Source organism: Xenopus tropicalis, chromosome 8 (genome assembly GCF_000004195.4).
Source record: "Xenopus tropicalis strain Nigerian chromosome 8, UCB_Xtro_10.0, whole genome shotgun sequence".
NCBI classification, from domain to species: domain Eukaryota; kingdom Metazoa; phylum Chordata; class Amphibia; order Anura; family Pipidae; genus Xenopus; species Xenopus tropicalis.
Genome location: NC_030684.2, coordinates 31,911,467 through 31,924,369, shown reverse-complemented (window position 1 = coordinate 31,924,369; position 12,903 = coordinate 31,911,467). Strand labels below are relative to the sequence as shown.

General features: G+C 43.6%; 1 protein-coding gene across 4 annotated transcripts in view; it reads right to left on the bottom strand.

Moving 5' to 3' along the window:
* Positions 1–5,283: 5,283 nt before the first annotated feature.
* Positions 5,284–12,903, bottom strand: part of whrn (whirlin) — a 58,822-nt gene continuing 51,202 nt past the window's right edge. For all 4 annotated transcript variants that reach the window (XM_012969316.3, XM_012969314.3, XM_012969315.3 and 1 more), the window contains exons 13-14: positions 6,247–6,369; positions 5,284–6,151 (exon numbers count right to left, since the gene is read on the bottom strand). In XM_012969316.3, the coding sequence (XP_012824770.2) occupies positions 5,969–6,151; positions 6,247–6,369 (306 nt within the window). In that variant the 3' untranslated portion in view covers positions 5,284–5,968. The remainder of the gene's footprint in view (positions 6,152–6,246; positions 6,370–12,903) is intronic.

Genomic DNA, 12,903 nt, shown 5'->3' with positions numbered 1-12,903 from the left:
CAATTGTGCGCCGCTTATCAAAGCAAATGCACCTGCTGCAATATGCTAAGGAGCGTGTTTTGGTGCAAGTAGACAAAGTCTGCATAATTACCTTTAAAGTTGCCCTAGTGTTTGTAGATGAGCCCTCCTGTGTTACAAAGCAAATAAATTGGTGCAAGGGTGTTAAACCTAGGCTCTTTGCAAACAAAATGGCGCTGGAAGGCGATCAGTACTCCCAAGCGCAAATTATGCCTATAAATAAGCAGGGAAAATTTCATAATAATGGGGGGGGAGCTAATTAAAAATAAACAGTGCACATATTTTGCTGTTATTATTTATTACACTGTTCTGGAAATGATACAGAGCAACAAAATTTAACCTTCAGCCCTGCAGCTGTAATTAACTCCATTTCCTAGCACCCCAGGGACTTGTAATATTCTTATAACAGCAGTAGTGTATTTACCTGTAATACCCAAACACTATTTCCTTTATATAGAAAGTTGTATTACTTTTGCAGTGCACCCTATCTTTCACATAAAGCAATGCAGCTAATGTGCAGCAGAGCAGTTTATATTATGTAATGGAGAGTTTCCCTTGTATAATTAACCAGGAATGTTAATACACACCCTCTCACTTACGGACAACTTGCATCAGACTCCACTGAACCAAAGGAAGCTCTGTGTATTTAGCAACAGGTCCTTTCCTGGCTGGCCCATCTGTCAGGGAATTGGGCAATCTGTAAGCAGGGTGGGCCTGGTTCTTGGGCAACATTATACTTATAGGTTGAGCAAAGCTGAAGAAAGAGAAAGGAGGTGTAAGGAACTGGGAGCAGGGCAGGGGAAGGTGGCCAAAGCAAGACTGGCAGTTCAGGCAGTGGCATAACCAGTTTGGTATCCCCACAGCAAAATAATTTTTAGGGCCCCCATAAACTTTGGTAGTAAACCATTTCTTTTATTGAAGCAGTCACTACCCAGCTGGACCCCTCAGCAGTCACAGGTAGAGTCCTATACGAAACCAATTTTTAAGACCCGACCCAGACCCATGGTCCAAAACATGCATTTTTACTTGCTTTGACCCACAACCGGGCCTGCAATTGCCTTATCCATAACCCCATCCACGACCCAATGACCACTATTAAACAGGGAGTGCTGTAGCTGTACACCAGAAGTGACATTATCAGAAGTAGACTGGGTAGAAAAAAGTTTGAAACATTTTAAAGGAGTAAAATATAGATAATATAGGTAATATAATATTAGAAATGTGGATAAGACCTGCAAGCGGACCCACATTGGAGGCCTGTAATCCACCAGAGGGCCATTCTTGTATTATGCTACATTTGGTTATGGTGGAGAATGTTGCTGACAGATCACCTGGAAAAGCACCACATACAGAAGAGTGCCTGGAGGAGTTTATATAGGTTTATATAGGACACGCTGAGATCCGCTGGGACACGCTGATATCCGCTCGCTTGGAATTATACTGGCGGCAATGGGGCAGTCGGTTCGGGGACCACATCAACGAGCCGATGCAGTCCCCGATCTGACAGAATTTTCTAACCTGGCCGATGGAGATCTGGACAATTTCAGGCCAGCCAGGCCCCTCGTTTCTGCCCCTACACGGGCAGATAAGCTGCTGAATCGGTCCAAGGGACCAATATCGGCAGCTACAATCTGCCCGTGTATGGGGACCCTAATTCTTAGTGAATGGCTCCTTTTCTATGGTTGTCCAGCCCATAAGTCACAAGACAACTTGGCCCAGCACTGCCATTAGGGGTTACCTAGTGGCAGGGAAAATGAGTTATTCCTGAAGTTTAGGGGGCCCAAAGTGTTTTGAGCTATGGGGTAGTTTAGTTAATAACAAGATGGCAGATATATGAAAAAAACTGGTTTTAGGAGAGCAAATAGGTATTGTCCCCAAATTTCACCCTAACTGGTATTCAGTCTTTGCCACCCAGCCACTGCTCCCCCCCCCCCACGAGTCAGCAAGTCACATGGTTCAAATATTGCCTTATGGCGATCCACAGCACATTCTGTGTATGCCAAGAGCACCAGCAGTATGTCACACTTGTAGATGTGCACCAGGAGTGACTAACAACTACCAGAAGTTGCCAGTTACTTCCTGTGTGACTGCCCATGATGTCATGTGACTTCATAAGGCGCTTGATGCCCACTATAGATTGTCTGAAGGTTAAACAGGTTTTCCCAGCTGGTGCTCTGTAATAATGTCTCCAGATTGGAAGTTATTCTTTATTTCATTTCTCTAGACTTGTTTGTGTATTTAGCAGCCCATATACCAGGATATTTGTACATGTGAATGTGATGCCAATGTTTGTTACCGTTGCATTATATGCCACAGGCAATTAACATCAGGTCTGTACAACCCACATGTGACGCCTACAGGTCACTGTCAGTATTGCATTACATTATATTAAAATTCTCCTACATTGGTTATTCTGTCAAGGGAACCCTTTTATTTGCAGATTTTTTTGCAGGAGGCATAATACACATGTGCCTGTTTGATACAGAAAGCATAATACCCCCGGCTGTTTGCTTGGCAATTGTGCCCATTTGGTGTAAGCATATGTAGGGACCCATATCTGTGCTTATTGGGTATAGGAAGCATAATACCCATCACCTGTGGCCACTGGATACAGGAAACATAAATTCCTCAGCATAAACTCCTCTCCTAATTATGACTGGATCAGAGCTTGCCTCCATTCTAAAGCTATATGGGCTCATTTTTCGAGAAGAAAGGCAATTTAAAAATTTACCACTGTCGTTCTGTGAAAAAATTGCATGTAAAGTGCCTATTGACGCAGGGGAACTGTGGCAGTGTAGCAGTGGCTCCAGAGTTCCCAGCATGGCCTATGTCAATAAACGCAGAGTATTTGCTTCTGAAGAATTGGCCACAGATGTTATTTTAATACTAAATGGTGGAAGTGATTAAATCCGAACATTGAAGATTTTCAGTGATATTGTGTCTAATTAGTGTGAAAATGAAAGGTCAGTTGTGCACATTTTAGCACGTCAGCTGCAGTTGCTTCAGGCACATTGTCCCCATGTGACTGCTGCAATGCCAGACTGGGACTCAAAACAGGCCCTGGCTTTTGAAGTACACAGAAGTAAACAGCCCCCCCACCAGCCCCCAGTAACTGTAGATATTAGTATCACAATAGCCTTGGATACTATGCTTGTTCAAAAACGTATCCAGGCCCCTCTTATAGGCATTAATATAATCTGCCATCACAAGATCTCTAGGAAGGGATTTCCCCAACCTCACTGCCCTCACTGTGAAAACTCCCTACGCTGCTTCAAAGCTCCGTTCCTCTAATCTAAAGGGGTGACCTCTGGTGCGTTGATCGTTTTTATGGGAAAAAAGAACCCCCCCATCTGCCTATAATCCCCTCTAATGTACTTGTACAGAGTAATCATGTCCCCTCGCATGCGCCTCTTTTCCAGAGAAAACAACCCAACCCTGACAGTCTCACCTCATAGCTTAAATCTTCCATCCCCTTTACCAGTTTAGTTGCAGTCTCTGCACTCTCTCCAGCTCATTAATATCCTTCTTAAGGACTGGAGCCCAAAACTGCACTGCATACTCAAGGTGAGGCCTTACCAGGGACCTATAAAGGGGCAAAATTATGTTCTCATCCCTTGAGTCAATGCCCTTTTTTATACAAGACAGCACTTTATTTGCTTTAGTAGCCACAGAATGACACTGCCTGGAATTAGACAACTTGTTATCTACAAAAACCCCCAGATCCTTCTCCATTAAGGAAACCCCCAACACACTACCATTCAGTAGATAGTTTGCGTTTATATTATTTCTACCAAAATGCATAACTTTGCACTTATCAACATTGAACCTCATTTTCCAGTTTGCTCCCCAGTTTTCCAGTTTTGCCAAATTGCTCTGCAAAGCGGCAGCATCCTGCATGGAGCTTATAGTTTTGCACAATTTAATGTCATCAGCAAAAACAGAAACAGTACTCTCTATGCCCACCCCCAGGTCATTAATAAACAATGTGCTATCTTTTGCAGGCTTAGGGTTAACTGTTCCCAGTTCCATTCAGAATGTATGGAAGGCTATGTGCCTGCATGGGAACTGAATAATGACCATGTGACCTTCCAAGGAAAAGTCCCTCTACCAAGTTCTGAGAACAGTGAGCTCTGGCGCCACCTAGAGGTTTGGGTTTTGAATTTAATGCTAAATATATATATATATGTATTATAGAGCTAATCAAATCCCATGGATTAAAGCCTTTCTTTGTAACCTGTTGCCTTGCCTGCCATGGTTGATGGCTGTCACAGACAAGGTAGATTCTTCCCTACTCCTACTTATGGTAGAGTAATATAGTTGAGGGAGGCTTTGGGACCTCTGTCTCCTCTGGGCAAGGTTGGTGGGGAGATGAACAGCGAATCAAACAGATTGTTTTATTCAATGAACAGGCAGTCGCAGCTGGATAATGGGATTTTAGTACTACCCCATCACTAACCATGGGCTTCTTGGGTAGACTGTATAATCATGTTTTCACTAGGAAACTCCAATTTTTGGAGCTGGTAGGTTGTAGTGAACGTAATGTTGCTGGCAGGGCTTTGAGCATATGCCAAGGGAGCAGTAACAATAAGGTTCATATATCTAGAAAGTAGTGCAGCACTTATAATAAGCACCTCTTTGTCTGGAGCTCTCTTTTTCCCGTAATGAAACCCAACAGAAACACCATTATTGAATCCTAATAAGGATTTTAGAGAGCCAGTTTAGGGCCCAGAGCCCCAGAGGCCCCAGAAATATATGTTTATTTCACAAGGTCAAAAGCCTCTCTGTAGCTAAAAGATGGATACATTCATGGCTTTGTCCCTCCTGCCCATACCCAAGAGTCCTCCCTCCAGAAGCCGGTCCTAATTTCCTATTGGCTCTTTTCACAGACCCTGCTTACTTATTGGTCCTATGCCCTGATCCCAGAGCTGATTCAACTTCGATATTAGTCCTGTGCTTTCCAACCCCAACTTCTATGTCTAAAGGGCTTCCTGTGCAGAATGGGTTCCACCAGGACAGGGTTTCTGTGCAGTATATATGGTTGCACTTGATTAATCTGAGTTAACAGTGTGATTGATGGATTAGCAGGGTGCGCACATTTCAAGAACGCCCAGAGCATAAGGTATTTAAAATCTACCTAGCACAGTCACGCCCTCTGAAATAGACATAAAAGCTGAACTGTCAGTCATTCTGTGCATCCATATTTCAGTTCAATGACCTGCCTAATTTCCCATTACATTAAACCAACAGGATATTCAAATTACACACTTTTCACAAATAATATCTCTCACATGAGATTTATTGAAAAAGTAAAGTGACAGTCTCTGTAATTACATGGATTTTATACTGATGATCACAGCGTGGGCAGCACATCAGTCACACACTCGAGCAGTATGTGGAGGAAGTGAGGCGTGGGGGGGTTCTTTTTCTCCCCAGCGAGGCAATATACGCTTCAGAGAAGAGCAGGCACAAAACAGTAAGGTGGTAATGGGGCTTTAATACTGTGTAGCCTACATACAGAGAGTAACTGTCAGTTACTACCTGCCTACCAGTTGAATAGTGTATTTATACTGTCAATCCTTTCTAAAACATTCTCCTTCTCTGTCTCTGGGCAGCAACCCCTCTCTGTCCTGCTTTGCCCAATTAGCTTGGCTTCTTATATTGCAGGATTTTCTAGTTTTTGTCTTTGCTTTGTATACCTGCTTATAACACTTTGATTTTGTTAATCTGCCGTTCTCTCTATAATGTCATTGCTTGTCTCTCTTCTCTCTATAAGCCCCTGCTCTTGGTATCACCGCTTCTGCGGATGGGATTCTACTAAAGCCACATGTTGGACTACAGGACCACATATGTAGCTTGAGCACACAGATGGCACCTACACGTTATACACAGAAGCACGTGGCACCGATCTCTTTTGCTAGGTCACATTCAGTCTTGGAGCCACAACAAACTACTATAGCGACACATTAAACTCTGTGACCAAGAAGTCCATGTAGTCCTTTTCTTTGGTCTTAAAGGCTTCTGCGATGATCCTGGCTGCTTCCCGGTGCTCCTTACCCTGCATAGAGATCCCATTTACTTCTAGGATCACCTGGCCAACCTTCAGCTTGCTGCAGTTGTGCGCTGACCCTCCTCGCTGGTTGGAACCCATGTGGGAGGAGAAAGATCATGTTAGAGTAGCAGTAAGTTCAGATTTAGAGGTTTAAAGCAGAGGCAGGCAAAAGGCTATACCTGTATAGTTACTATACGTGGAAGTGGCTGTCGTGTTTTAGCTCCTCCTTCAATAGCTATGCCCAGACTTGGTGCAGTCTTCTTCACTCGCACTAGTGTAGCTGTAGGCTCCAGCAGACCTGGCTACAGAGAAGACAATATTTTACCACCTGCCTACTATTCAAAGCCAACGCAATGGTGGCTAGGAAAAATGTCTACTCTGATCCAAAAACCTATAGCAGCTGTTAGCTCTTTATGGTATACTATACACAGACTTACAATATCATAATTCCCAAAATGTTCACAATAAAAACTCCACATCCCTATAAATAGCCATTATCAGTTATATCCAAGAATGTATTCCATGTCGTTGGCACATGAACATGAAGTGCTGTACACATAAGACTCTTACAGCTGGCAAAGAGCTGGACTGTGCTGCAAAGGGAACCAATAAATATTGCAGTTTGGTGGAAAAGGGAGATTGCAGTAATTGTTCCCATTGTTTGGAAAGTTCTAGGTCAGTTCTAGGTCAGGCATTGTTAATATATGGGTTAGGACCCAAAAATGTATCTATGAAGGATCACTATGGTCCCTTGAAAATTGTTATTACCTACAACAACAATAGTAATTAAAGGGAGATCGTTGGTTTTCATAACAAAGATTATTTCACAACTTAATTTGGGAGTAAAAGTTTAAGAAACACTGCCCTAGGTTTTACTTGTTTCACCAAAGCCACCCTTTACTAAAGGAAGGGACCTGTAAAAGACCAAAATGGTACACAGAACATTTCAGTAATATTCTCTAGTGTTATGCAGGGCAGGGTTGCTTATGCGAGTATAGAGACCAAGCCATGAGTATAGAGACCAAGCCATGAGTATAGAGACCAAGCCATGAGTATAGAGACCAAATCATTAGTATAGAGAGCAGGCCATCAGTTTACAGACCAAGCCATGAGTATAGAGAGCAGGCCATGAGTATAGAGAGCAGGCCATCAGTATAGAGACCAAGCCATGAGTATAGAGACCAAGCCATGAGTATAGAGACCAAACCATTAGTATAGAGAGCAGGCCATCAGTATAGAGACCAAGCCATGAGTATAGAGAGCAGTCCATGAGTATAGAGAGCAGGCCATCAGTATAGAGACCAAGCCATGAGTATAGAGAGCAGGCCATCAGTATAGAGACCAAACCATTAGTATAGAGAGCAGGCCATCAGTATAGAGACCAAGCCATGAGTATAGAGAGCAGTCCATGAGTATAGAGAGCAGTCCATGAGTATAGAGAGCAGGCCATCAGTATAGAGACCAAGCCATGAGTATAGAGAGCAGGCCATCAGTATAGAGACCAAGCCATGAGTATAGAGACCAAGCCATGAGTATAGAGAGCAGGCCATCAGTATAGAGACCAAGCCATGAGTATAGAGAGCAGGCCATCAGTATAGAGACCAAGCCATCAGTATAGAGACCAAGCCATCAGTATAGAGAGCAGGCCATCAGTATAGAGACCAAGCCATGAGTATAGAGACCAAGCCATGACTATAGAGACCAAGCCATGAGTATAGAGACCAAACCATTAGTATAGAGAGCAGGCCATCAGTATAGAGACCAAGCCATGAGTATAGAGAGCAGTCCATGAGTATAGAGAGCAGGCCATCAGTATAGAGACCAAGCCATGAGTATAGAGAGCAGGCCATCAGTATAGAGACCAAGCCATGAGTATAGAGACCAAACCATTAGTATAGAGAGCAGGCCATCAGTATAGAGACCAAGCCATGAGTATAGAGACCAAACCATTAGTATAGAGACCAAACCAATAGTATAAAGGGCAGGCCATGAGTATAGAGACCAAGCCATGACTATAGAGAGCAGGCCATGAGTATAGAGAAAAAGCTATGAGTATAGAGACCAAACCATTAGTATAAAGGGCAGGCCATGAGTATAGAGAGCAGGCCATCAGTATAGAGAAAAAGCTATGAGTATAGAGACCAAGCCATGAGTATAGAGAGCAGGCCATGAGTATAGCGACCAAGCCATGAGTATAGAGACCAAGCCATGAATATAGAGAGAAGGCCATGAGTATAGAGAGCAGGCAATGAGGATAAAGAGCAGGCCATGAGTATAGAGAGCAGGCCATCAGTATAGAGACCAAGCCATGAGTATAGAGAGCAGGCCATCAGTATAGAGACCAAACCATTAGTATAGAGAGCAGGCCATCAGTATAGAGACCAAGCCATGAGTATAGAGAGCAGTCCATGAGTATAGAGAGCAGTCCATGAGTATAGAGAGCAGGCCATCAGTATAGAGACCAAGCCATGAGTATAGAGAGCAGGCCATCAGTATAGAGACCAAGCCATGAGTATAGAGACCAAGCCATGAGTATAGAGAGCAGGCCATCAGTATAGAGACCAAGCCATGAGTATAGAGAGCAGGCCATCAGTATAGAGACCAAGCCATCAGTATAGAGACCAAGCCATCAGTATAGAGAGCAGGCCATCAGTATAGAGACCAAGCCATGAGTATAGAGACCAAGCCATGACTATAGAGACCAAGCCATGAGTATAGAGACCAAACCATTAGTATAGAGAGCAGGCCATCAGTATAGAGACCAAGCCATGAGTATAGAGAGCAGTCCATGAGTATAGAGAGCAGGCCATCAGTATAGAGACCAAGCCATGAGTATAGAGAGCAGGCCATCAGTATAGAGACCAAGCCATGAGTATAGAGACCAAACCATTAGTATAGAGAGCAGGCCATCAGTATAGAGACCAAGCCATGAGTATAGAGACCAAACCATTAGTATAGAGACCAAACCAATAGTATAAAGGGCAGGCCATGAGTATAGAGACCAAGCCATGACTATAGAGAGCAGGCCATGAGTATAGAGAAAAAGCTATGAGTATAGAGACCAAACCATTAGTATAAAGGGCAGGCCATGAGTATAGAGAGCAGGCCATCAGTATAGAGAAAAAGCTATGAGTATAGAGACCAAGCCATGAGTATAGAGAGCAGGCCATGAGTATAGAGACCAAGCCATGAGTATAGAGACCAAGCCATGAATATAGAGAGAAGGCCATGAGTATAGAGAGCAGGCAATGAGGATAAAGAGCAGGCCATGAGTATAGAGACCAAGCCACGAGTATAGAGAGCAGGTCATGAGTATAGAGAGCAGGCCATCAGTATAGAGAAAAAGCTATGAGTATAGAGACCAAGCCATGAATATAGAGAGCAGGCCATGAGTATAGAGAGCAGGCCACGAGTATAGAGACCAAGCCATGAATATAGAGAGAAGGCCATGAGTATAGAGACCAGGCCATGAGTATAGAAAGCAGGCCATCAGTATAGAGAAAAAGCTATGAGTATAGAGACCAAGCCATGAATATAGAGAGAAGGCCATGAGTATAGAGACCAGGCCATGAGTATAGAAAGCAGGCCATCAGTATAGAGAAAAAGCTATGAGTATAGAGACCAAGCCATGAGTATAGAGACCAAGCCATGAGTATAGAGAGCAGGCCATCAGTATAGAGATCAAGCCATGAATATAGAGAGCAGGCCATGAGTATAGAGAGCAGGTCATGAGTATAGAGAGCAGGCCATCAGTATAGAGAAAAAGCTATCAGTATAGAGACCAAGCCATGAGTATAGAGACCAAGCCATGAGTATAGAGAGCAGGCCATGAGTATAGAGATCAAGCCATGAATATAGAGAGAAGGCCATGAGTATAGAGAGCAGGCAATGAGGATAGAGAGCAGGCCATGAGTATAGAGACCAAGCCACGAGTATAGAGAGCAGGCCATCAGTATAGAGAAAAAGCTATGAGTATAGAGACCAAGCCATGAATATAGAGAGCAGGCCATGAGTATAGAGAGCAGGCCATCAGTATAGAGAAAAAGCTATCAGTATAGAGACCAAGCCATGAATATAGAGAGCAGGCCATGAGTATAGAGAGCAGGCGACGAGTATAGAGACCAAGCCATGAATATAGAGAGAAGGCCATGAGTATAGAGACCAAGCCATGAGTATAGAGAGCAGGCCATGAGTATAGAGAGCAGGCTATGAGTATAGAGACCAAGCCATGAGTATAGAGAGCAGGCCATGAGTATAGAGAGCAGGCCATGAGTATAGAGAGCAGGCCATGAGTACAGAGAGCAAGCCATGAGTACAGAGAGCAAGCCATGAGTACAGAGAGCAGGCCATGAGTATAGAGAGCAGGCTATGAGTATAGAGAGCAGGCTATGAGTATAGAGGCCAAACCATTAGTATAGAAAGCAGGCCATGAGTATAGAGAGCAGGCTATGAGTATAGAGAGCAGGCTATGAGTATAGAGACCAAGCCATGAGTATAGAGAGCAGGCCATGAGTATAGAGAGCAGGCCATGAGTACAGAGAGCAAGCCATGAGTACAGAGAGCAGGCTATGAGTATAGAGACCAAGCCATGAGTATAGAGAGCAGGCCATGAGTATAGAGAGCAGGCCATGAGTACAGAGAGCAAGCCATGAGTACAGAGAGCAGGCCATGAGTATAGAGAGCAGGCCATGAGTATAGAGAGCAGGCCATGAGTACAGAGAGCAGGCCACGAGTACAGAGAGCAGGTCATGAGTACAGAGAGCAGGCCATGAGTACAGAGAGCAGGCCATGAGTATAGAGAGCAGGCCATGAGTATAGAGAGCAGGCCATGAGTATAGAGAGCAGGCCACGAGTACAGAGAGCAGGCCACGAGTACAGAGAGCAGGTCATGAGTACAGAGAGCAGGCCATGAGTACAGAGAGCAGGCCATGAGTACAGAGAGCAGGCCATGGGTATAGAGAGCAGGCCATGCGTACAGAGAGCAGGCCATGAGTACAGAGAGCAGGCCATGAGTACAGAGAGCAGGCCATGAGTATAGAGAGCAGGCCATGAGTATAGAGAGCAGGCCATGAGTATAGAGAGCAGGCCATGAGTACAGAGAGCAGGCCATGAGTACAGAGAGCAGGCCATGAGTACAGAGAGCAGGCCATGAGTATAGAGAGCAGGCCATGAGTACAGAGAGCAGGCCATGAGTACAGAGAGCAGGCCATGAGTACAGAGAGCAGGCCATGAGTACAGAGAGCAGGCCATGAGTACAGAGAGCAGGCCATGAGTACAGAGAGCAGGCCATGAGTACAGAGAGCAGGCCATGAGTACAGAGAACAGGCCATTCTGTAAAGCACTAGGTTGAAGAGAAAATCTTACACAGTAGCTTTAGGAAGATCCAAATGATGAAAGAACACATGTTCTACTGAGAGTTTATAAGCCATAACCTAAAAGAAGGGACTGATGGGGATAAGTAGATGGCAGGTGTAATATGGAAGACTAGAGTTATATAACTCAAGGGGATAATCTGGTTAGGAGAAAATGAAGATAGATGTTAAATTTGACTATTTGGCTTTATTAAACACTGAAAGCCTTTTGACACAGAATTTATCTTACTTCGGTATTAATCAAGCAAATCGGAGCTATGGGTACGGAGGCTATTAATCATGCTTTAGAGTGGGAGAGCAAAGGAGAGTTACAGATATACTGACTGATACATATATAAACTATCTATTCTGCTTCATGGGCTTTGAAATTGGAGACTGCCTGTTCAGTAGAACACAACCAAGGGGGGGGCGGCACAAAAAGATCAATTGGTTGATCCAAATCTGTAATAATATTTAGGAAATGGGATGTTGAAGATGGCAAATGCAGTGGCAGGACATGATTGGATAACTACCAACAGTGGCTCAGATAGAAGCTATCAATAGGACTTAAAGTGGCGTTTAACCAAAAGTGGCGGTTCTAAGCAACTTTTCAATTGGTCTTCAACATTTATTTGTTATAGTTTTTAAATTATTTGCCTTCTTCTTCCAACTCTTTGCAGTTTGTAAATGGAGGTCACTGACCCCAGCAGCCAAAAAATATTGCTCTGTGAGGCTACAGTTTTATTGTTATTGTTACTTTTTGTTACTTCTCTCTTTATTCACCCCCTCTACTATTCATATATCAGTCACTCTCTCAAATCACTCCCTGGTTGCTAAGGTAACTTGGACCCCAGGAACCAAATAACTGCCGAAACTCCAAACTGGAGAGCTCCTGAACTGAAAATTATATAACTAAAAAACTACAAATAATAAAAAATGAAGACCAGTTGCAAATTGTCTCAGAACAGCACTTTTTAGCACATGATACAAAAGTTAACTCAGATCTGAACAACCCTTTTAAAGAATGGCTGTGTGGACACATTAACAACAGTCTAGTGAAACACAAAACGTCAACAACCTCTATCTCAAATGCAGCAAGACACACTATGATATGGATGCTATCAAGCATATTCAGTCCAATCTGTAGCCATCATCTATTCAACTACAATTCCCAGAATCCACTAAAAGCTTTTATCTTAAATTGAATTCTACAAGTAGAAGTTTGTCAACAATAGGCTGAACTTGGCAGAAGATTCCAAGAAATATGTGGTCTGGTAATTTTCTAGAGTTCTAGCCTGAGACAGAAGGGGGCTCTGGAACATGAGTTTGTTAAAGGGAATTATGATGCCTGAAGGCTGGCTGAAGAAGGTTCTGTAACTTGGAGACCATCAACTGTACTTCAGCATAGGTCTACTGTATGGATCTGGAGACTGCTCTTCATTGTACAGACTCTAAAGACAATAAAGGAATTATGGCAAATCATCC